At 51.3% G+C, this 26,111-nt stretch overlaps 1 protein-coding gene across 1 annotated transcript in view; it reads right to left on the bottom strand.

Moving 5' to 3' along the window:
- Positions 1 to 26,111, bottom strand: part of dlgap2a (discs, large (Drosophila) homolog-associated protein 2a) — a 1,284,003-nt gene that overhangs the window by 1,131,705 nt on the left and 126,187 nt on the right. Inside the window, exon 2 of the mRNA XM_038800403.1 lies at positions 18,917 to 18,971. Coding sequence (XP_038656331.1) covers positions 18,917 to 18,971 — 55 coding nt within the window. The remainder of the gene's footprint in view (positions 1 to 18,916; positions 18,972 to 26,111) is intronic.

Raw genomic sequence — 26,111 nt, 5'->3', positions numbered from 1 at the left:
AGTATAATTTGTATTCCATTTTATTGCTGAACTAAATTAAGGCTGGAGGTGTGCAATGAACAAGTCAAAGAAAAACACTTCATTTGAGAAGCCAAAGGGTGCCTCAAAAGTTTTAACGATGAATATAATCCCGTTGCATTTCTAAATGCAGAATTGTGACTAAAAGCCCCCACGGTTGCTTGATTGAGTCTCTGGGCATTTTTTGGAATAGATGTCAATATTTTAACTCTGTATTCTGGACAGGATTATGCCCCAGCCTCCACCATGAGGAGTCCAGTAGTGTTACTTGAAATAACCTGTAATTAGAGTTGTAATTCCCATAACAACTTCTCTTTGTTATTTTCTGTGCTGCAGAGAAGTAGCCTCACACAGTGACTCTTCATGAATTGGTCATAAAAGTCAAGGCATTCTTCAAGGAATTTTGGTTTTGAAATTCTTGCAACTGCAACTAGTAGTTGAATGTGTTCAGAAGCGTATTCCGTGCAAAACCAGCGAGCCTAATGTATTATCAAGAAAAGCCATGCCATGCTTTATGTTGAAAGTTACTCTTTGTATTTATTGGGCTGAGACCACAATGTTGAGTTTTAAAAGACTGAAAAGCACTTCAGTGACTTGAAACATCAGTTTCTCAGATTGCCAAACATTAAAACAACTGTGCCCGGTAAATTGCAAAGCCATTGTATCAGAGACAAACTGTATGGAGGAATGCATCTGATATAATCACCTTCGAGGAATAACCAACTACTGGCCCATTCAGAAAACATCTAAACAACCTGTGCATTCAGGTGGGTGTGAAGCAATCCACTTGGGCTAATGGACTCTGGCTGAGAAGGACTCTGTTCCAGCCATAATTTGATCATGCCTAAACTATGGACCTGGAATCAATTTGATATGACCCTGTTTGGGCAATTGGTCAGATGTTGAGAGGGGATAATGTGATGATCCGACAAACCCTCTTCTGTGTTTTAAGAAAATGCTTTTCTCCAGGTCACAGAACAGAAGAGAAACATAAGAAGAAGGTCCCCAAGTGGGACTTTAAATATTTGATCTAAAGTAAATATCCTTCAATGTCCAACTCCTCCAGGAGTGGTTTTGAATCCTCAGAATCATCTTCCTCCACTTACAGAAGCCATCCATATCCGAGGGTATACTCGCTCTCTTCCTAATGGTCAGCACAGTAGGTGACACAGTTGCTTCACAGTGCCAGGGTCCCAGGTTCGATTCCCGGCTTGGGTCACTCTCTGTGCGGAGCCTGCACGTTCTCCCAGTGTCTGCCTAGGTTTCCTCCGGGTGTTCCGGTTTCCTCCCACAAGTCCCGAAAGACGTGCTGTTGGGTGAATTGAACATTCTGAATTCTCCCTCCGTGTACCCGAACAGCCGCCGGAATGTGGCGACTCGGGGCTTTTCACAGTAACTTCATTGCAGTGTTAATATATGCCTACTTGTGACAATAAAGATTATTTTAAAAAATTATTAAAAGCCTGCAAGTTCGAGCCTGCCTATTGATTGACCTGCTGTACACAGCAGGTCGTGTCCAAAAATCAGCCCAGCTGCTGCTGACTCCAAGGGATTAATTAGACATGATCCATCAACATCTTTAAATCATCACATCACAGGATTCGGAATTGACCCTGGGTCAATCTGAAACCACCCAAGGCCAATCTACTGAATCCATACAGAAATTACATTTTTAGGCTTTAAAATTTATCCGTAAATCTACACTTAATCCATTCTCATACTTTCTAATTTATGTTTGTGTGTGCGTTAGTGAACTTTTGGATGCATGTGTGAGAGTGGGAGCGTTTTTATTATTTTTATATCGCACAATTAACACTATTCTCCTCTTTTTAAAAACATACAAAGACTCCTGTTTGTATGCATCTTTTACGGGCACAGCGCTCTCGAACTCAGAACTTGCCCTATTATGCTCCACGAAAGAGTACTGAGCATCGGACTTCCGGTGAAGGCTATGCGGAGCTAAGCCGCACGTTCGGCAGCTCCCGCCAGGAACGGACTTTTGGGCTCTTTTTAGGGCCCCCAGCGGTACTTGATCGACGGTTCCCGACGTGGGAAGGTGTCAGCAACAGATCCCTAGTGTTCTTTGGTCTGGACCAGGAGTGGGGCCAGCAAAATAGCGGTGGCAACGCCTAGGAAAAAGCAGGGGAAGAAAAGCAAGATGGTGGCCGGCGGAAGCCTCGAGGAATGGAGGCAGTGGGCGCAGGAGCAGCAGGAGACTCTCCAGCGCTGTTTTCAGGAGCTAAAAGTGGAGCTGCTAGAGTCGCTGAAGGCTACTATGGACAAGCTGCCTGCAACGCAGACAGCCCAGGGGGTGGCAATCCGGGAGCTCCGACAACAAGCCTCCGAAAGAGAGGATGAGGCCGCGGCCCTCGCGGTAAAGGTGGAGATGCATGAGGCGCTCCATAAGAAGTGGCAGGAGCAGTTCGAGGAGATGGAGAACCGGTCAAGGCGGAAAGATTTGCGGATCCTGGGCATCACGGAGGGGCTGGAGGGATCAGACCTGGGGGCCTATGTGGTCATCTTGCTGAACTCGCTGATGGGAGCTGGGTCCTTCCAGGGGCCCTTGGAGCTGGAGGGAGCCCACAGAATACTGTCAAGGGCCTCACGGTAGCATGGTGGTTAGCATCAATGCTTCACAGCTCCAGGGTCCCAGGTTCGATTCCCGGCTGGGTCACTGTCTGTGTGGAGTCTGCACGTCCTCCCCGTGTGTGCGTGGGTTTCCTCCGGGTGCTCCGGTTTCCTCCCACAGTCCAAAGATGTGCGGGTTAGGTGGATTGGCCATGCTTAATTGCCCGTAGTGTAAGGTTAATGGGGGGATTGTTGGGTTACGGGTATACGGGTTACGTGGGTTTAAGTAGGGTGATCATTGCTCGGCACAACATCGAGGGCCGAAGGGCCTGTTCTGTGCTGTACTGTTCTATGTTCTATGAGGCCCAAGCCGAATGAGCCGCCACGGGCGGTGCTGGTGCGGTTCCACCGGTTTGTTGACTGAGAGTGTGTGCTCAGGTGGGCCAAGATGGAGCGGAGCAGCAAGTGGGAGAACATGGTTGTGCGGATCTACCAGGACTGGAGTGCGGAGGTGGCTAAGCGGAGGGCCGGGTACAACCGGACGAAGGCGGTGCTCCACAGAAAGAGTGTGAAGTTTGGCATGTTACAGCCGGCGCGTCTGTGGGTCACCTATAAGGACCGGCACGTTTACTTTGAGTCCCCGGAGGAGGTGTGGGCCTTTGTGCAGGCCGAGAGGTTGGACTCTAATGAGGGTCGGGGGGTTTGTAAATAACTGTGTTAACGTTTGGTGGGGGGGGGGGGGGGGGGGGGGGGTCTCTGTTTCATGCTGTTTTATGCTGGTTGTGTGTTGTTTCTAGGGCGGTTGGGGCGCTGACTTTTTGCGTGGGTTCGGTGGATGGGCTCGAATTGGGGTGCAGACTTGGAGTGTGGGGAGGTGGTGGTGGGGGCCGACAAGGGGAGCTACCCTAGAGGAGGCGGGGTCGGGCAGGAGGAAAGCGCGGGCTTTTCTTTTGTTTCCCCCGCTGAGGGTGGTTGGGGGCGGGGTCGGAGCTGAGAAGTGCAGGCTTTTTTCCCGCGCGGGAGGGGGAAGAGGAGGGTCTGCTGATGGGCATGGGGGAGGAGAAGTAGCCCCACGTTGGGAGGGGTCGGAGGTGTGGAGGGAGTCGCCAGGGTCAGCAGAAGTTAGCTGGCTCACGGGAGTGCTGTGGAGGGAGTAACGCAGCTGGAAGGGGTCCTAGCCTGGGGTGGAGGGGGGGGGGGGGGGGGTGGGGGGGGTTACCGGGTTGCTGCTGAAATGGCCAGGAAGGTGCTGGAGTATACAAGGGGGGCCGGGGTGGGGGTTTGCCGCCGTGGGGAACGGGCCGAGCGGGGGGGCGCTGGCCTGGGGCTGGCAGGGGATGGGTTATGGCTAGTCGGCAGGGGAGGGGGGCAGGGAGCCCCCTGATCCGGCTGATAACTTGGAATGTGAGGGGGCTGAATGGGCCGGTCAAACGGGCTCGGGTGTTTACGCACCTGAAGGGGCTGAAGGCGGACGTGGCTATGCTCCAGGAGACGCACCTGAAGGTGGCGGACCAGGTTAGACTGAGGAAGGGATGGGTAGGCCAAGTGTTTCATTCAGGGCTGGATGCAAAAAATCGGGGAGTGGCGATCCTGGTGAGAAAAAGGGTGTCATTTGAGGCGTCAAAGGTGGTGGCTGACAGTGGCGGGAGGTATGTGATGGTGAGCGGCAAGTTGCAGGGGGGGCGGGTGGTGCTGGTGAATGTCTATGCCCCGAACTGGGACGATGCGGGTTTTATGCTGCGCATGTTGGGCCGCATTCCGGATCTGGAGACGGGGGGCCTGATACTGGGGGGGACTTTAACACAGTGCTGGATCCCCCATTGGATCGATCCATGTCCAGGACGGGCAGGAGGCCCGCGGCGGCTAAGGTGTTGAGGGGGTTTATGGACCAGATGGGAGGGGTGGATCCTTGGAGGTTTGCGAGGCCGAGGGCCAGGGAGTATTCATTTTTCTCCCACGTGCTTAAAGCCTATTCCCGGATCGATTTTTTTGTTCTGAGCAGGGGGCTGATTTCGAGGGTGGAGGATGCCGAGGATTCGGCCATAGTCATTTCGGATCATGCCCCGCACTGGGTGGACCTTGAGCTGGGGGAGGATGGGGCGCTTTTTGCCCCCGACTACGTCACGGGCGTGGATTTCCTTGATCCTTAAATGGATCAAGGACCCCCTGCAGTGTGGATCATATAGGCCGATCTCGCTGTTAAATGTGGATGCCAAGTGTTGGCGAAGATCTTGGCCACAAGGATAGAGGACTGTGTGCCGGGGGTCATTGATGAGGACCAGATGGGGTTTGTGAAGGGAGGTCAGCTGAACACCAATATAGGCTTCTGAATGTAATAATGATGCTGGCGGTAGAAGGGGAGGCGGAGATAGTGGTGGCATTAGACGCGGAGAAGTCCTTTGATAGGATTGAGTGGGGGTACTTGTGGGAGGTGCTGGAAAGGTTTGGGTTCGGGGAGGGGTTTGTCAGTTGGGTGAGGCTGTTATATGAGGCCCCGATGGCAAGCGTAGCCACGAATAGGAGGAGATCGGAGTACTTTCGGTTGCACCGGGGGATGAGACAGGGGTGTCCCCTGTCCCCCTTGCTCTTTGCATTGGCAATTGAGCCCTTGGCCATTGCGTTGAGGGAGTCGAGGGATTGGAGGGGTCTGGTGCGGGGTGGGGAGGAGCACCCAGTGTCACTTTACACAGATGACTTGTTGCTATATGTGGCGGACCCAGTGGGGGGAATGCCAGAGGTGATGAAGATTCTTCGGGAATTTGGGGACTTTTCAGGGTACAAGCTCAACCTGGGTAAGAGTGAGTTGTTCGTCATGCACCCGGGGGATCAGGAGGAGGGGATTGCTGGGCTCCCACTGAAAAGGGCAGGGAGGAGCTTTAGGTACCTGGAGCCCAGGTGGCTAGGAGCTGGAGGGCCCTTCACAAACCTAACCTCACAAGGCTGGTGGAGCAAATGGAGGAGGAGTTTAAAAGATGGGACATGTGATGTACCATCAATTGAACGCGAGACGAGTTGCTGTACAAAAGTATGGCTTTAATTATCTAGATGTTAGCCCTGCGGTCGACTGCAGTAAATGGATGACCGCAGGGCGTACTGGGTATTTATAACCTGCCCTGGAGGCGGGGTTAACTCAGCCTCTCAACCAATCGGGGAGCCGTCACATGACTGGTCTCAACCAATCGGTCGAGAGGCACATGACCGACCAGGGCCAATGGTAAGCCGGTGTTCTGCACCAATGGCAGGCAGCTATGTTAATCATACCACCACAACATGTTGCCGCTGTCACTGGCGGGCAGGGTGCAGTCAGTCAAGATGACGGTGCTCCCGAGGTTTTTGTTCCTGTTCCAGTGTCTCCCCATCCTTGTCCTGAAGGCCTTTTTTAGGAGGGTCAACAGGAGTATTACGGGATTTGTATGGGCTCATGGGACTCCGAGGGTGAGAAGGGTGTTTTTGGAGCAGGGCAGGGATAGGGGGGGGGGGGGGCTGGCGCTGCCCAACCTCTGTGGGTACTATTGGGCTGCCAACGCAGCGATGGTGCGTAAGTGGGTAATGGACAGGGAAGGGGCAGCATGGAAGAGGATGGAGATGGCGTCCTGTGTGGACACGAGCCTGGAGGCGCTGGTAACGGCGCCGTTGCCGCTCCCTCCAACGAGGTATACCACGAGCCCGGTGGTGGCTACCCTCAAAATCTGGGGGAAATGGACACGGCATAGGGGGGAGGTGGAGGGCTCGATGGAGTCCCCGATACGGGGGAACCACCGGTTTGTTCCAGGGAGCATTGATGGTGGGTTTCGTAGCTGGCACAGGGTAGGTATTAGGAGGTTGAGGGACCTGTTTGTGGATGGGAGGTTTGCGAACCTGGGTGAGTTAGAGGGGAAGTTTGGGCTCCCCCCGGGGAACATGTTTAGGTACATGCAGGTTAGGGCATTTGCCAGGCAGCAAGTGGAGGGGTTCCCTCTGCTGCCCCCACGTAGGGTACGGGACAGGGTGCTCTCGGGGGGTGTGGGTTTGTAGCCACCTGGGGTGGCCACTGCCCAACACAAAATGGAAGATTACAAAGAATGCAGGGAAAATGGACATGTTGCAAAAGCAAGCAGCTTGCAAAAGCGCTTGTGTATTCTGACTGCTGCAGAAACCAGACAGCACTGTGAAAGAAAACAAGTTAGCATACTAATGAGGCGATACCCGGTGATTCCCAGGTACAATGGAAACAAGTTAACTCAAATCGCTACAGTGAATAGAAGGCCAGACTTCTCGGCGCCAAGAGAAGTCCAAAACAATAAGCCCCAAGAACCGCCCAGTGATCGAGGGACCGCTCCGTTATTGGGGAAATTCAAATCAATCGATTGGGAAGAGACCCAATCGATTGTGAGTGTGTAGAGGGCCCGCCCAGGTGGGCGCGAGACCCTGGGAGAGGTATAAGACAGAGACCCCGACCACAGCTCTCTCTCTCTTAGCCAGCCTCTCCTTGACCAGCTCTCTCAGCCGGCCCTCCCAACAAGAACACCTTTGTAGTAGCTCTCGAACTTGACCACAGAGAGGAGAGGCCTGGCCAGCAGCCGCCATCAAGTAAGTGTCATACAATGCACGCTACAAGAGTAGACACTCCTGACTTTCTGGGTTCCCCCCCTTGCTGGGTTCTCTCCCCCCCTTGCTGGGTTCTCCCCCCCCCCCCCTTGCTGCATTCTCTCTTCCCCCATTGCTGGGTTCTCTCTCCCCTTGCTGGGTTCTCTGCCCTGCCCCCTGCTTGGTTCTTGCCCCCTTGCTGTGTTTTCTCCCCCCCTTGCTGTGTTTGCACCCCCCCCCCCCTTGCTGGGTTCTCTCCTGCCCCCTTGCTGGGTACTCCCCCCCCCCCCTTGCTGGGTTCTCCCCCCCCCTTGCTGATTTCTCCCCCCTCCCTTGCTGGGTTCTCCCCCCTGCCTTGCCGGGGTCTCCCCCCTCCCTTGCCGGGTTCTCCCCACCCCCTTGCTGGGTTCCCCCCCTTTCTGGGTTCTTCCCCCTCCTGTTTGGCCTGTTAGTGGTAGGATTAGCCTAGTCTTGTAGTTCTATATGCACAATTAGTAGATAACTGTATTATAATAAACGTGTCTTGTTTGAACTTATTAACTGGCGTATGGAGTTATTGGTCTGAACTTGAACTTGAAACTTGTGGCGGTATCTTAACGATACCTGACGACTCTAGAGCTAAGGAATGAAACAGAGCCAAATTGAGTGTAAAGCACACTCACCCAGAACGAGCAACAGGTTGGAGGAGGGAGGATTTCGGACGTGTACCACGTAATTCAGGAGGTAGATGAGGCCTCGGTGGAGGAGCTGAAGGGTAAATGGGAAGAGGAGCTGGGTGAGGAGATTGAGGAGGGGACGTGGGCGGATGCCCTGGAAAGAGTGAGGCTTAGCCTCATACAGTTCAAGGTGCTACATAGGGCTCATATGACCGGGACGAGGATGAGCAGGTTCTTCGGGGACGAAGATAGGTGTGCTAGGTGCTCGGGGAGCTCAGCGAACCACGCCCATATGTTCTGGGCATGCCCAGTGCTGGGGGAATTTTGGAAGGGGGTAGCAAGGACGGTGTCGAGGGTGGTAGGATTCAGGGTCAAGCCAGGCTGGGGACTCACAATATTTGGGGTTGCAGTGGAGCAGGGAGTGCAGGAGGCGAAAGAGGCCGGTGTTCTGGCCTTTGCGTCCCTAGTAGCCCGGCGGAGGATTTTGTTTCAGTGGAAGGATGCGAGGCCCCCAAGCGTGGAGGCCTGGATCAATGACATGGCGGGGTTCATCAAATTGGAGAGGGTAAAATTTGCCCTGAGGGGATCAGTACAGGGGGTTTTTAGGCGGTGGCAGCCTTTCCTTGACTTCCTGGCAGAACGGTAGGAAAATAGGCCGACAGCAGCAGCAACCCAGTGGGGGGGGGGGGGGGGGGGGGCGGTAGGGCGACCCTGCATGAGGAGTAGTGTAATTGCAGTATTGTGAGCAAAATTAATAAACTTGGTTGTTCTCCCGCATACCTGGTGTTGTATGAAGTCCTCACCTACGGCGATCACAGACACACATCTTGTGCACATTTTAATGAATGCAACAATGCACTGCATAACTGGAATCCTCCACTCAACACCTCTCCCCTCACTTCCTGTCTTCACAAACACGATAATAATTGTTTATTGTCACAAGTAGGCTTCAATGAAGTTACTGTGAAAAGCCCCTACTCACTCCCTGAAGGCTGCAGAGCAGGTGAATGTAGTTAAGAAGACATATGGGACACTTGCCTTTATCACCAGTCATGACAGAATATAAGAGCAAGGAGGTTATGATGGAGCTGTGCAGAATGTTGGTTAGGCCGCAGCTGGAGTGGTGTGTGTAGTTCTGGTCACCTCACTATAGGAAGGATGTGATTGCACTGGAGTGGGTACAGAGAGGATTCACCAGGATGTTGCCTGGGATGTAGCACCTGAGTTATAAGGAGATACTGGATAGGCTTGGATTGTTTTCATCAGAGCAGAGACAGTTGAGAGGTGATATGATTGAGGTTTATAAGATTATGAAGGGTTTGGACAGGATAAATAGGAAGCAGCTGTTCCCCTTGGTTGAGGGGTCAAGCACAAGGGGTATAGTTTTAGGGTGAGGGGCAAGGGATTCTGTGGGGATTTCAGAAAAACATTTTTCACTTAGAGGGTGATGATAGTCTGGAATGTGCTGCCTGGGAAGGTATTGAAGGTAGTGAAGACAGTGAAGGCGGGAAACCTCAAGCTTTGAAAAGCACTTGGATGAGCACTTGAAATACCATCACATTCAAGGTTTTGGGACAGGGGCTGGTAAATAGGATTAGCATGAAATTAGGGAAAGTTCTTGTCGGTGCAGACTCATGGGCCATTCTGCACTGCATGACTCTCTGACTCAATGACATACTGCTGACTGACAAAAATTCACAAGCTGGCTGAAAGCATCGATGCTGCACCTCAATCTCATTTACCACTCCATGATGACCTGTTTAATCCAACTATTACCCACTTCCATCTGGGCACCCCATTTGAGCAACCTTCCAAGCAAGATCTACCAGAAAACAAGCTTTGGATCAAGGAAAGTCACAAACAAGTTCTTTGTGACAAACCCATTCTGTTGAATTGCAGGCTTTGAGCTACCATGGCAAGAGTGGTCCTTGCTAAATAGGGTAAGGATTGATCAGGACCCCTTGGCAGCCACCCTCCACCAGTGGGGCCTCAGTACAAACCCCTTATACATTGTGGAAAGGCACAACAATGCTACACATTACTGACGAGTGTCTTTTCTTAGACTAAGTGGCGGATCAATTACCTTGGCTTCAGGGATTTACATTCGCTAAATACAAGCCATAGCTCATAAACAGTTAACCAAGTTGGCAAGTATACTCTTTAAAAAAAAAGCCTGTTCAGGTCAAACTGGGGAGCCAATCCATCCGTTTTCACCTGGTCGTAACATAGTTGATAAAGCTAACTCCACATAAATCTAGATTTATTTAATAAATTACTAGTCTGTGAGTAATGTCACTGGCTTATGGAAGAGATTGTTATCTTGCACAATATGTTCAGCTGAGAAATACAAAAGAGAATTAATTAGATGCTCGATTCACTGGTGAGAACAGAGAAATAGGCTTAGAGAAGGATCAAGGAAATATACATTGCTGAACAGGCAAATAAAATTGTCATCCCATCTCTTGACATTGAACTTTGGCCAATTGTCAAGCCTGTTTGGAATAACCACCTGTGGTGAATTTCATTTAGTAATTCACACTGTATTTACCAATACTATTGTAAGCGCAGTAGCGTTATCCGACCACTAGGGGGAGTAGCTCTGGGAATGCTCAGGAGTTTGTATAGGGCTCCACCCTTGGCTCCGCCCACGACTCCTCCCCCTAGACTGCTGTATAAATAACCGTGTCCAGAGCCAGCCTGAGTTCATCGAGAGTTCAACGGGTAACAGGTTGGCTCTGAAGTAAGTAGATTAAAACCACTGTTCATATCTGAAAGCACATGTCTCGTGGATTGATGGTTCCGTCAATTTAATCTACTTAAGAACAGTCAGGATCGATCATGGAATCAGCCCTCAAGCCTGGACGCCTAGAACTTGACCCACAGGATGCAGAGGCAAAAGAAATCTTCTCCCACTGGCTGCGGTGCTTTAAGGCCTACCTGGCAGAAGCGAGCACAGCTGAAACAACAGAGGAACAGAAGTTAAGTCTACTGCAAGCGAGGGTGAGCCACAGAATCTCGACGCAACTAAACTTGGCCGGTTCATATACTGCAGCGCTAGCGATACTCGATAAGATGTATGCAAGGCCCATTAATGAAGTTTACGCACGCCATTTGTTCACGACTCGCCGCCAGCGGCCTACAGAATCACTCACTGAATTTCTAAGAGAGCTCAATAATTTATCAAATGACTGTAACTATCAAGCGGGTACCGCGGCTGAACATAGAGAACTTGCTGTACGCGACGTTTTTGTAGCGGGCCTCAGGTCTAATTACGTGTACCAAAGACTGCTGGAAAAGGGGGCCCAAGACTTAGAAACAACTGCGGAAATTGCTACCACGATGGAGGTTTCTTTCCACAGCCTCACCTCGTTCCCCACGGACCCCGCGACCAAACCATGGGCCCCCGACCAGCGACTCCCCCAGGCCTGTGCCACGCGGCCGCCCAGCCACCAAGCTGCCCCAGCCAGCCACTATGCTGCCCCAGCCTGCCATTTCTGCAGCCAGAATCAGCACCCGCGGCAGCACTGCCCGGCCCGTAACGCGACCTGCATCAGCTGTGGGCGGAAAGGCCACTACGCGAGAGTGTGCCTCGCAAAAAGGGCCCCAGCTTCCAACTCCCCAGCGGCACGAAGTAATCGCTCCCCACACCCGCAGGCCTGCGGGGCCCGTAACGCTGCGGCCTATGCCCCAACCCCGCCCCCTTCCGCCACGTGCGATCCACGGGCCCGACCTGCATCTCCACGCTCGGACAACTCATCGGAAGAGTACGACTACGAACTCAGAGGGCAGTCATCACGGGGCCACTCCAGCACAGCTGATCGAGCCGCCGACTACCCGCAACTCAGCGCAGTCACCCTGAACCAATCGCGCCCGAAGCATCTGCGAAACTCGATGGCAGAGGTCCAAATCAACGGGTACAGCACGCCATGCCTTTTCAACACCGGGAGTACTGAGAGCTTCATACACCCAGATCTGGTAAGACGCTGTTTGCTCCCCGGTTTCCCCGTGCGGCAAACTATCTCTCTCGCTTCAGGCTCACACTCTGTCCAGATCCAGGGGCGCACCTCCGTGACACTCACAATCCGAGGCGCTGCAAAATTTCAACTCTACGTCTTGCCCGAACTCTGCGCGCCACTCTTATTAGGCCTAGATTTTCAATGTAATCTTAAGACCCTCACCCTCAGCTTCGGCGGGCCCCTGCCCCCACTCACTATCTGCAGCCTCGCTATGCTGCGAATCTCCACCCCCCCTCCTCTCTACGCCAATCTCACAAAGGACTGTAAACCCGTAGCCACTCGCAGCAGACGGTACAGCCTGCAGGATAGGGTATTTATCAGAACGGAGGTTCGAAGGCTGCTCAGTGAGGGGATTATAGAGGCCAGCAATAGTCCCTGGAGAGCTCAGGTGGTGGTCATTAAGACCGGGCAAATATTCCGCATGGTTGTCGACTATAGTCAGACCATGAATAGATTTACACTCCTCGACGCGTATCCCCTCCCCAGGATTGCAGACGTGGTAAATCAGATCGCCCAGTATCGGCTCTTTTCCACGGTGGATCTAAAGTCTGCATACCACCAGCTCCCAATCCGCCCGGAAGACCGCCACTACACGGCATTCGAGGCCGATGACTGCCTCTTCCATTTCCTCCGGGTCCCCTTCGGCGTCACTAATGGGGTCTCAATGTTCCAACGAGCAATGGACCGAATGGTGGACCAGTACGGGCTGCGGGCCACGTTTCCGTACTTGGACAATGTCACCATCTGCGGCTATGACCAGCAGGACCACGACGCCAACCTCCACCGTTTTTCCCAGACGGCACAGAAATTAAACATCACCTACAACAAAGAGAAATGCGTTTTCCGCACAAACAGACTGGCCATCCTCGGCTACGTCGTGGAAAACGGAGTCCTGGGCCCAGACCCGGATCGTATGCTCTTAGAACTACCCCTCCCCCATTGCCCCAAGGCCCTCAAACGGTGCTTGGGCTTCTCCTCCTACTACGCCCAGTGGGACCCTCAATATGCGGACAAAGCCCACCCACTCTTTAAGGCCACACGATTTCCCCTGTCAGCTGAGGCACGCCAGGCCTTCAACTACATCAAGGAGGACATCACCAAAGCGGCCATGCGGGCGGTGGATGAATCCACTCCATTCCAGGTTGAGAGCGACGCCTCAGAGGTAGCTCTAGCAGCCACACTAAATCAGGCAGGGAGACCAGTCGCATTTTTCTCCTGTACCCTCTCCGCTTCAGAACTCCGACACTCCTCAGTCGGGAAAGAAGCACAAGCCATTGTGGAGGCTATTCGTTACTGGAGGCACTACCTCGCAGGTAGGAGGTTCACCCTCATCACCGACCAACGATCGGTTGCCTTTATGTTTGATAACTCGCAAAGGGGCAAAATAAAAACTGATAAAATTCTTCAGTCGAGGATCGAACTCTCCACCTATAATTACGATATTAAGTATCGACCCGGGAAGCTCAACGAGCCTCCGGATGCCCTATCCCGCGGGACATGCACCAGCGCGCAGATTGACCGACTGAAAGTCATCCACAACGACCTCTGCCACCCGGGGGTCACCCGGCTCGCTCACTACATCAGAGTCCGAAACCTGCCTTTCTCCAACGAGGAGGTAAAAGCGGTCACCAGGGACTGCCCGATCTGTGCGGAGTGCAAACCGCACTTCTATAGACCAGACAGGGCCCACCTGGTCAAGGCTTCTAGGCCCTTTGAACGCCTCGCGATTAATTTCAAAGGGCCCCTCCCCTCAACAAACAAGAATGTTTACTTTCTAAACGTCGTAGACGAGTTCTCCCATTTCCCATTTGCTATCCCGTGCCCCGACATGACCTCCCACACAGTCATTAGGGCCCTGCATAGCATCTTCACCCTGTTTGGTTTCCCCAGCTACGTACACAGCGACCGGGGTTCGTCCTTCATGAGCGACGAGCTGCGTCAGTACCTGCTCGACAAGGGCATTGCCTCGAGCAGGACTACCAGCTACAACCCCAGGGGGAACGGGCAGGTGGAGAGGGAGAACGCGACGGTCTGGAAGACCGTCCTACTGACCCTCAGGTCCAGGAAGCTCCAAGTTTCCCAATGGCAGGAAGTCCTCCCAGACGCGCTCCACGCTATTAGGTCCCTCCTATGCACAGCAACCAATCAGACCCCTCACGAGAGGCTCTTCATTTTTTCCAGGGGCACTACCACGGGGGTCTCACTTCCGGCATGGCTGAGGACACCGGGCCCGGTACTCCTGAGGAAACACGTCAGGGCACACAAAACCGACCCCCTTGTTGAGAAGGTGCACCTGCTCCACTCCAACCCCCAGTACGCCTTCGTCGAGTTCCCTGACGGCCGCCAGGACACAGTATCCCTCCGGGATCTGGCACCCGCCGGATCCAGCGCCCCCTCTACCCCCACAGAAAGACCCCTCACCCTACACCCCATGCTACCGCCCCCTCGCGCTCCTGAGCCCATGAGCTCGCTCCACCAGTTCCGTGCACCCCCAGTCCCCGGTCGAACCAGAAGAGTATGAAGTTCGGACACAACCCTCCCTGGAGTCCGCCACTGTACCGCAGCACACAACACCCATCCATCCACCGCAAGAGGCTGCAATCCCGGTGCTCCGCAGATCACAGCGGACAGTCCGACCACCGGACAGACTTACTTTGTAGACCACCAGCCCCACCGGACTTGATTTTTTTGCAGGGGGTGATTTTGGTGAATGTCACTTAGTAATTCACACTGTATTTACCAATACCATTGTAAGCACAGTAGCGTTATCCGACCACTAGGGGAAGTAGCTCTGGGAATGCTCAGGAGTTTGTACAGGGCTCCACCCTTGGCTCCGCCCACGACTCCTCCCCCTAGACTGCTGTATAAATAACCGTGTCCAGAGCCAGCCTGAGTTCATCGAGAGTTCAACGGGTAACAGGCTGGCTCCGAAGTAAGTAGATTAAAACCACTGTTCATATCTGAAAGCACGTGTCTCTTGGATTGATGGTTCCATCACCACCTTCTTGAGTTTCAGATGTAATTTCAAAAAGCAACTGCGATGAATATTGGCCAACCCTGCACCTTAGGTTTTTTTTACTTTTACAAACTTTGTCATCAGGACAATTGTGCTCATTTGAAGTTCTTTGAACACTTGTACTTTGTTGAGGGATTATTTTAGCCATTTTATATATATTTAAGTGCTGCCTCTGAATGTTTTCTCGCTTTCTCTGTTGACAAATGCTGCAGACTCTGGTACAACAATGGATACAAAGACATCCTGCATTTATGCCTGTTCTAGGTAAAGAACATCAAAGATCTACACAATATTTAAGAGCAGGTAATAGCCATGAAGCTTAGAGTGGTGTCAACAGCAAGAGAAAGTAACAATAACTGAATAGGAAAGTAATTAGATGAACTGTAGGGAAATACTGCATCGTTCTACTTGCAAATCGACAGGCATTTCTCAGGCTTTTCTCACTTTACATTGTAGGTTAACTATGGTATGCTGAATAAAACAGCATCTGCGATGGAGGACGAGAGGTTTTCCCCATTTATGTTAATTTAGTTGCAGATGCTAGAGCTGATTCATGAACGCAGTCTGGTTTGTTCTTCACTCTTACTTCATATCAGTATGTTTGAGCATGAAAGAGTTTGGCAATAACTGTACATGAGAATTACAATAATGAGTGTTATACATGCCATTTGAACATTTATTAGCTTTTGCACATACAGGATTCTTAAAAAGTTATTTATTTTCCTGAGAGGCTGTTATGTCCAAGCGGTGCTCTGAACCACACATCACAAAAGCCGCACCAAGTAACTAATGTGGAGTCGGCAACATTAAACTTCAAAGAGCTGATTCACATAAATTTGGATTTCTACAAGGAAAAACAGAAACAGCTTGAGAAAACTGTTCAGGAAGCGTTCAAACAGATGGAACAGACCAAAGATCTTTCACAAATTTTGGAGCATCTCATGAACAATGCATCTGATGTTGAACCATTGTCACAGATACAGAAACTACAAGAATTAAATGAATGCATACCATTTTGTCATGCATCTGCTCCAATTCTTGAATGTGTACCTGAGGTTAGCACACACAAGACTAATAAAATGGAGAACTTGGTGCCTCCTACATTCTGGTACATTTCATATATTGGTAAAGAGGAACCTATTATCGCACAATATTATACCAGTGAAGCTGCAAAATACACTGCTCTTTTCTCCAACAAAATAGTCCAACAGTTTATCAAATCATAGAACTTACAGTGCAGATGGAGGCCATTCGGCCCTTGGAAAGAGTACTCTACCTAAGCCCACACCTCCACCCCATCCCCACACTGCAACCCTATCCCTCTAACCTCACCTAACCTTTTTTGGACACTAAGGGCAATTTAGCATGGCCAATCCACCTAACCTGCACATCTTTGGACTGTGGAAGGAAACAGGAGCACCTCGGAGGAAACCCACCCAGACACGGGGAGAACGTGCAGACTCCACACAGACAGTGACCCAAGCCAGCATCGAACCTGGGACCCTGGAGCTGTGAAGCTAACCACTGTGTTACCGTTTAGCAATCATGACAAAGGTCAGGAGCTTTTTCACTGTCCAACCGGAGTTGCAGTAGCTCACAATGGCATAATATTTATGACAGACAGGAAAACCTACACAATGCAAACATTTGATTGTTCAGGCAATTTTTACACCTCTTTTAAAGACAAACAACATCCAGATTCTAAAAGGCTATTTCGTCCTTTTTGTTGAATGCAATATACAACAAATTTTCATGTATGCCAGGGATGGACAGATATATATTTTTTTTAACTGAACTGGGAATCTCCATTTGGTGTTGTTGTGAATTCAAGGGGACAGATTTTAGTGAGAGACAGTGGTGTACTTGGCTGTCTTTATATTATGACCATTGATTGGACCACTGATGAAACTTTACATTTGCAAGCAGTGAAGGGTCTCACGAATCCAAGGTTTCTGACTTGTACTAAAGAGGATAACATTGTTGTCACAGCCAGTTGTGGTCTGCAATTATTTGATAGGTCTGGGAACCTTCTGTGCAGTGCAGGTCCAAAGTACAGAGGTAACAGAGTACTTCAATACCCAATGGGTGTCTGTGTGGACAAGCATAATCATAAATTGGTACCTGATTATTCTGCAAACAAAGTTGTACTTGTAAACAATGAGGGTCAATGGTTGATAGATGTTGTGACAGTGGGACTGAGAAGTCCGCAATGACTAGCTCCAACACCAAATAGAGAGATGGTGATTGCAGATAGTAAGGACCACCGCAACAAATTGTGCAAACACAAAAGCAGAAAACAGCTACAAATCTTGATTGCTCACAAAGAGACACTAATACATTAATGAATTGTACTATTATTGTACGATTATATCTATCATGTTACAAATTCACATACACACAGTTGGTCTTAATGCCATTCTGAGAAGATATTTCTTATACATTCTACAAATACCACCCATGTGTAAAATTACCAGAATACTTTACGCAGTATTTCAATCTGTAATGTGAAAGAATCTGTGAACAAAAGTAACACCTCTCTACACTTGCATAAAAGAAACCTGGAAAACGGGTTTCGCAGTAAGCTGAAGGAAATGTTTGATTTTCAGGAAGAACCAATCGAGTTTCAAACTCATCCGTTTCAAGCATAATTACTAATCCCCAGTATTGACTCAATGCTTCAAGAAAAGATTTTGGGTGGGATTTTGAGCCCCCCACCCCACCCCATTCCTCCCACCCAACCCAGCGACACGGTGTATCTTGTAGCAGGGAGACAGTCTATACTATTGGCTGGCAGTGGAATCTTCCAGTCTCTCAGGTATCAAAAGACTTTCCACCAGGTATCTCGCAACAGGAAATTTTGACTCGTGTGTGCTTCAAGTACTAAAGTCACAAATGTATTCTTTATAAACATACCTACAATTGTGCTCCAAATGATGTATGAAGGATCTCTTTCCCCACTGATGTTCTCAGTGAAGAGTTTTTTAAACAATTTGAATTCTCTGGTTTTAAACAGGTTGACAATTAACCAATCTTTGTTATCAGCGTCTTTCCATTTATTTGTGCAGCAAATCCATTTTGAGATGAGATAGTTTCAAAATATTCCTATAATGCACAGGCAGAGAGACCAGACACCCACACTATGCACACACACAGCAATTCTACACATTTTCCTTATTTCCTTAAAGTTCATTATTTAGAAAACCTTGGTTTGTATGCCACCGGAATATGGCGAGTAGGGGCTTTTCACAGTAACTTCATACTTGTGACAATAAAAGGTTATTATTATTATTTGCTTGGGGTTCCTCACAAGAAATATAACTGTCAATGCCAGTTATGCAGAGATCACACATCAGTTCTTAACTGCGAAGAACTACAATTATTAAAACAAAAATAATGTTTTGCTGAAAAAGTAGACCTGCTAATGAAGCTTTTCACCTTGCATTGATCAGGACAGATATGCAAGAATACTGACTGTAAAGGGGAAAACAAGTTATATTGCATGAGAAGTTAGTGTTGATTGGTTGACAAGAGAACTCTAATTGGTAGAGGCTTTGCCATGGAGAAAGCATAACGGAATAGTTAACTGTAAAGCTTTTAAGATCAAACAAGACAGGTCAACTCTGACTGGCCCAGGCATTTCCATGGGGAATGAACCAGGGAATGGCTGACCCCCAAGCATTTTTTTTTAGTTGAAAAAGGTGCATGTCATTTCTGTCTGCAAAGGACAGGACCCTGTGTCTGAATGTATGTAGCAGACACCATGTGTAAGTGAGCCACACTGCGAATCCGACTGACAATAGAAACTGGTTGTCAGTGTAATTCTGAGCACAATCAGGATTGCTTAGCAAGCGCTGTCCAATCGTGGTATCACACGTTGGACACTATGTTTTGAGTTTTGCATACACAGGCTGGTCGGTATTAGTCAGTACCCTGTCTGTTCCGAACAGCCAAAGAGATGTGCTTTTCGGCATGATCCACCAGTTGAAACGGTCTGGCAATAACGTCACAATTTCAAAATTGGAAAATTTTCTTCACCTCAACAAAATAGGGAAATAGCACAAAAATAAATACTTTACCTGTGTTTCCTTCTGGTAAAATACAGCAATGCTTCTGCAGAATACCAGGCAGTATCTGTGGAAGAAATACAAATTAATAATATTTATAAAATACAATAATAAAATTGGTCTCTATAACATTTCTTTCAAACTGTCAGTGCTTTGGAAAATCATTTAACTTTTATTACAAACCTAAAATGCGAGAGGCATTTAGACTACATTCATATTTTAAAAGATAGTGCATTATTGTTTGAAAGAAATTGTTTTCATTCAAAATTCAATCAATGCTGTTCTATTGCGTTGAAATATGACATTGCACCACACTACAGTATTTTATGACAGCTCTCGCGTGCTTTTAATGTGACATGCTTACAGTGGCATCTTAAAGCACTTGCTAACACAAATGACATTCACAATATACCATAACTATTCAATTTAAATCAATTAAATATAATTAACAGATTATAAGCTGGATGGTAATTGTGTTTTGAAACACCTTCTATAACTCCCCAACATTCTGTTAGTCTCAACTAATTATAAATTAATTTTATTTTGTAATGTCATAATAAAGAATAGTAGCTTTGTTTTCACCTATGGAAAAATATGCAAATTGATATCAGATTATCACATTCAAAAGGTTGGAAAATTTTCAGACTAATAAATTAATGTGTATTTGACACAAATTAAGTCCTAGAATAGAGCTGTTGGAGAGAAACCAGAAAAATACTCATAAAACATCACAACCCAAGGATCAGATTCAGATTTTTAAAAATCTTTTATTCAAAATAGTGGGAATGGACAGGATGAGATAGAACTGCTGAAATCTCTGTCTGCTTTCCCATTGTCCATAATCAGTAAGTTTTTGAACGTGTGCGTGTTTATTTAACATGAAAGCGTGGATGATTTGAATAACCAGCAGTAAGCTTTCCATGGGTTTAAATAAGAGAGATGATGGTTTATTTCGACACTCACTCCAAAATCTAATGCTACGCATGCAGTTACACAACGAAACACACTCAAAAAAAGTACAGTTGAAGGGAAAGGTGCACTTTTACAGACTATTAATAAATAGTTTACATTTCACGTGATTATCTTGTTTTGGAGAAGTTATGTTGCCGGTCTGAATAGAAGTCTTTTTCACTCTTGAAATGTGGTTCAAATGAATTCAATATCCAAAGCAATATGCTGAAGTTATTGGCAGGATTTTCAGTAGGTCACAGAGTCAGCTTCTGATAGTTTTGTTACTAAGAGGTCAGTTTGTGGTTTTGGTGGACCCAAAATTGTAAAATGCTTGGAGAGTAATAGATCTTTCTCAGGCACTGCTGATACTGCATTTTTCATTTATCTCTCTTACTGCAGACCACATTTAAAGATTAAAAGGGACAAAGATAGCTGCCCCACCGCTTGACTGTACAATTGTGGTTCCTTTACTAAATATAGCGGTGGTCTTAGATTGATGCAACACATCCTGCTTCATTGTTCCTGGATTACTGTTTCATTGATTTGATACATCCAAAATTACAGAGTTATGGCAATTATTTTCTTTCTTTACAAAAGATCCATTCATTTCAGGCATGTTTTTGGTGGTCTTCTGGATGTGTGTAATTAACATATTATAATCTGAAATGTACCTTTTTGTCCTGGTGAAACAGAGATTCCTTGGATACACAGACTAGGCTCAGTCTCCCACTGTATTCTTGGAACCCCACCTAACCTTTGAATTTAATGGGGCAATTTAGAATGGCTAAACCAGCTGACCTATACATCTTTGGACTGTGGGAAGAAAACAGAGTCCCGAAGGAAACCCATGCAGACATGGAAGAAAGTACAAACTCCACACAGGTGATCCCTTTGATTGATCTCTTTTACTAATAATGGCCAGGTTTAATGGGTTCATTTTCGTATGCACGTTCAAAGAAAAGATTATATTTAAAAATAAGAATTGTCAGGTATTAAGGGCGCGATTCTCCGCACCCGCGGAAAATTGCGACACGGCCGACTTTTGCGACGGCCCGACACGGCCCTGTTCCCGACGTATTCACGTCCGGGAAATGGGCTAGGAACGGGGCCGCGTAAATCGCGTGCGCGATGACGCCGGAACGCGACGACGACATGAACACGCCCACATGAGGCCACCCGACGCCGTAAAAAGGCGCGGGCGAGCACAGAAACTGTAGGCCAGGATGTCAGAGCAAAGGAGAGCAGCCCCGCGATTCTTGGAGGCTGACGTCGAGACGCTGCTGGATTCAATCGAGCAGAGGAGGGGCATCATCTGCCCGCGTATAGGGCATCGCCACCCTGCCAGCGCGGCGCGCCAGGCCTGGCGGTGCAGACCCCTCGCTCTGCAAAGCAATGTCGGAAGAAGATGCACGACCTCACCAGGGCTGCCAGGGTAAGTGCCAAGAGGGTGCCCCCGGGTCACAACCATCCCTCCCCCCTTTACTTAATCACCCACTCCCCCCCCCCCCCCGGCACGAGGGGTGGAGGGGGATTGGGGCAGAGTGAGTTGAGGATGGTTCACAAAGTAGTCACAGACCCAGCGCTCTGGCCCCCGTGGAGAGATGCAATGGTCTTATTACAACTTGACCCCCAAACTGTGCCAGTATCTGAATGGCCTGCTGATACCTGCCGTATTGTAATGATCTACCTATGCCCCCTCCCCCAACAGGACAAGACCGCTCACAACACATCGTGAGCGGAACAAGACTGGAGGGGGTTCGCCCATCCTGCACCCCCTCACCACGTTTGAGCAGAGGGCACTGGACCTTGTTGGGGGATCTGCCACCCGGGAGATCGCGCAATGCGAGGATGGCGGAACTGCAACAAGTGAGACAACCCTGCATGACAAACACTCCCCCCCTCCCCCATCCTCTGTCCCTTCACACACCCTGCCCACTGGAACACCTCCCCCATCCTCTGTCCCTTCACACCCTGCCCACTTGGACACCTCCCCCATCCTCTGTCCCTTCACACCCTGCCCACTGGGACCGTCCAGCGCCCGGCCAAGCGTCTCTAAATAACCCGTTTCATTCTCTTCCCTAGGACGTGATGCCGAACAATCAGGGCCGTCTGCCTCCAGGCGGACACAGGCATCTGCCCCTACAGCACCAGGGCTGCACGACAGAGGGTGCCCGATCAGCGGGGAGTCCCATCCTCCCCAACCGAATCTGTGGAGCAGGACGCCCAGAGGGCGGCGAGAAAGGAAGAGAGAGAAATGGCCTGCGAATGCCCTGCGGCCTATCAGCGGGCTGATGACATAGAGGAGGCGTGCACCCAAGATGACCTCGAGCTTGCGGCACAGCTATCTCCCACACCTTCCACCATCCCAGAGACACTCACCCCGGTTGGGCTATTTAGTGATTAGGCTCCTGGGTCACAGTCTGGGTCGCACATCACAGCTGAGCAGGTACAGCAGGTGGAGGTCGGAGCAGCCGAGGGCCCGGACTGGCCGAGGGCAGGCCAGGCCCAGCATCCAGCTGGCTCCCAGATGTTTTCCGAGTTCCTGGAGTTTCTCAACCCACCCGCACAGCCGATGCATCAAGAAACCCAGGGACACAATGACGGGATGAGGGCTGTCTTCCAGACTCTGCAGACACTGTTAGAGGAGTCGAACCGCGTCCAGGAGCAGGGAGTGGTGCCGCTCATGGCAGCAACCCAGTCCGACACCGCACGGGTGGCATCCGCGGTGGAGGCAATGGGTCAAGTTATGCAAGGCGTTGGGCTTAATGTGCACGCATCATCCTCGGCCCTGGACAGGGTTGCCCTCTCACAGGCAGCAGTGCGCCAGAGCCAACACGACATTGCCGACGCTGTGGGCCTTGGGCGAGTCTCAGCAGGTCATGGCCCAGTCGCAGCACGCCATGGCACAGTCACAGCAGTCAATGGCACAGTCCCAGCAGTCAGTCGCGGAGAGCATCAACCGCCTAACACTGGATGGCGTTGTGCACTCACAGGTTGAGATCGCACAGTCCATGGCGGGAATGTCTAACTCCCTGGACTCCGTCTCTGCAAACCTTCGGATCCTGGTGGATACCGTTGCAGGCCTCCAAGACTGGCAGCACCAGGTATCGGTGGTGCGACGGGGCACCTCCCCGCTCGCACCTCTGTCCCAAAGTGAGGCCCGGGGGCCACCGGGCTCCCCGAGGGAGGAGGTGGTTTTGGGGCCCGTCCCATTAACTCCATCACGGGACGTCCCGGAATTCCCGGCCTCCCCCCGTCCCATCCCTGGTGCGTCGGGTGGGCAGCAGGCAGAGCAGGGTGGCACAACGTCACCCGAGACGCCCGCAGAGCAGCCTGGCCCATCAAGGCCGGGTCGCCCCAGGAAACGCTTGCCGAAGGAGAAACAAGTCGAAGGGGGTGATTCGCAGCAGTCCTCCTCCACTCCTGCTGTATCATCTGGGGAATCACTTAGACGTAGTGGTAGGGCCCGTAAGGCAACAAAGAGAGACACTGAGTAAGTTGGCACGGGTGAAGGGCACAGTTTAGTTGTAGGGGCTAGGGCATCTGTAAATTATTGTTAACATTAAACGCACTGTTCCACCTTACTTGTAACACCATGTGATTGTTCCACAGCCACAGGAATCATGATGGTGACCGAGTGTCGCTGGGGTTGACGAGCGGTGAAACTTCGGTGCCGGGTGTGCAGTCCCTTCCCCTCCCCCCACCCCCTCCCACAGCTACCCCACGCGGGCACGTGATGGAGTGTCCGTGACGAACTCAGCGGCCACCAAGGTGGATGGTTCAGCTATTGCCATGGGTCAGACTCTCTCTAACGATTCTGAGCTCACAGCTCATCGCAGAGCGGGCTGTCATCATTCCACATGGCACTGATCACACCCGCTGACACAGCCATCAATGTTGTGCCATACTGTCTGGACCCAGTGGTAAGGGTGATGTCGAAGTGGAGCAGTGTACACTGAGAGGGGGTGTGTGGTGGGGGGGGGGGGGGGGGGGGGGGGTTGTGGTGGTGGCAGTTGTGTGTTGACCCTCTGCACGTCTAGCGATGCAGGTGGTGGGTTGGTGTTCAGCGGGGGCGTCGCATGCGACGCGTGAACCGTGCTGCCACCAAGGCGTCGCGTGCCCGCTGTCCTCGCCGGGTCCGTCGTGCCGCCTCCTGAACATCACCAATACCTGGGTCGTGTCTGCATGCTGCGCCCGCCACTCCGCCAGCCTCCTCCTCCTCCGTCTCCTCCTCCTCCTCTGTGCTGGCACCACTGCCACTGGCTTCTCCTCCGCCTCCTGCAGCAGGTCATCTCCCCTCTGCATCGCGATGTTGTGCAGCGCACAGCAGACCACTACAATGCGAACGACCCTGTCGGGCTGGTACAGCAGGGCCCCTCCGGAGCGGTCCAGGCACCTGAATCTCATCTTCAGGAGGCCAAGGCAGCGCTCCACCACACCCCTGGTTGCTGCATGGGCCTCGTTGTATCGGGTTTCCGCATTGGTCTGAGGCCTCCGTATAGGCGTCATCAGCCAAGACCTCAGCGGATAACCCCTGTCGCCTAGCAACCAGCCCCTCAGCCGGAGGGGACGTCCCTCAAACATCACAGGGATGAACGACTGCGCCAGTGTGTAGGAGTCATGCACACTCCCTGGGAACCTTGCACAGACGTTCATGAACATCATGTGGGGGTCGCATACCACCTGGATATTCATGGAGTATGTCCCCCTCCTGTTTGTGAACACCTCCCTGTCCCCTGCAGGCGGGCGCATGGGGACGTGAACACAATCGATTGCCCCCTGCACCATCGGTATCCCGGCCACGCTGGCAAATCCACGAGCTCGTGAATCTTGACTTGCTTGGTCCTCGGGAAAGGTGATGTAGATGTTAGCGATGGCATAGAGGGCGTAGATCACTATCCCGGATGCACCTGTGGACCGATGACTGGGAGATCCCGGAGAGGTTCCCACTCGGAGACTGGAAGGAGCCGGTCGCATAGAAGTTAAGAGCGACCGTCATCTTGATGGCAACCGGGATTGCGTGTCCTCCCCCCGTTCCACGTGGGGCGAGATGCGCCCGAGGTGACAGATATGTATCACCGTCCGCCTACACAGCCGGAGTCTCCTCCTGCAGGTGATGTCCGTCATTGTTAGGAAAGAGACCCGGACACGGTACACCCTCGGCCTTGGTCGTCGCCTCTGGCGCCGTGGCTGCACCCTCACTCTCTCCTCCTCCCCCTCCTCCTCCTCCTCCCCCCCATGCTGCTCGACGACTGGCAACTCCTCGGCCCTTCCCTCTGCTGCTGCAGCTGGCCCTGCATCCACTGCGGGTTGTGGGTGTGGATGCTACTCCATCTCCAAATGCAGTGCAGCGGCCCCAACCACTGCACAGAACATAGCCGTTCTGTTCGCAGACATTGTGCTAACCGACAGAAGGGTGGTGGGGGGCAGAGAAACGGGACATGTTAGACGGAGGTTAGTCGACACCTCGGCAGCAGCCTGCCACGGGATACCTGTGTGGCCTGGTCGCGGGCAGCCTAACCCCTGGTCACTTTCTGCATCCAACGGGCAGTTAACTACGTCCTCTTCACCGGTGCGTCAGTGGCCTGTGGCCGTAAGCCACAGGGCAACCAGCGGCCGTGTCCTCGTGACCGGCACGCCATGGCATGGTGGCAGACATTTTGTAACCGGGGTTGGACGGGTCACTCGCTCACTCTCTCCCTACCCCCCCACTCCCACCCCTCCGTCTCCCCCACACTCCCCCCTCAGTCTCCCACACTCCCCCCTCAGTCCCCCTCAGTCTCCCACACTCCCCCCTCAGTCCCCCTCAGTCTACCACACTCCCCCCTCAGTCTCCCACACTCCCCCCTCAGTCTCCCTCAGTCTCCCACACTCCCCCCTCAGTCTCCCTCAGTCTCCCACACTCCCCCCTAGTCTCCCACACTCCCCCCTCAGTCCCCCTCAGTCTCCCACACTCCCCTCTAGTCTCCCACACTCCCCCCTCAGTCTCCCTCAGTCTCCCACACTCCCCTCCGTCTCCCACACTCCCCCCCTCCGTCTCCCACACTCCCCCCCTCTGTCTCCCACACTCCCCCCCTCCGTCTCCCACATTCCCCCCCTCCGTCTCCCACATTCCCCCCTCAGTCTCCCACACTCCCCCCCTCAGTCTCCCACACTCCCCCCCTCAGTCTCCCACACTCCCCCCTCAGTCTCCCACACTCCCCCCCTCAGTCTCCCACACTCCCCCCTCAGTCTCCCACACTCCCCCCCTCATTCT

This window comes from Scyliorhinus canicula, chromosome 6 (genome assembly GCF_902713615.1).
Source record: "Scyliorhinus canicula chromosome 6, sScyCan1.1, whole genome shotgun sequence".
NCBI lineage: Eukaryota > Metazoa > Chordata > Chondrichthyes > Carcharhiniformes > Scyliorhinidae > Scyliorhinus > Scyliorhinus canicula.
Note: the sequence above shows the minus strand (reverse complement) of the source record. Positions and strands in the feature narration are given on the sequence as shown.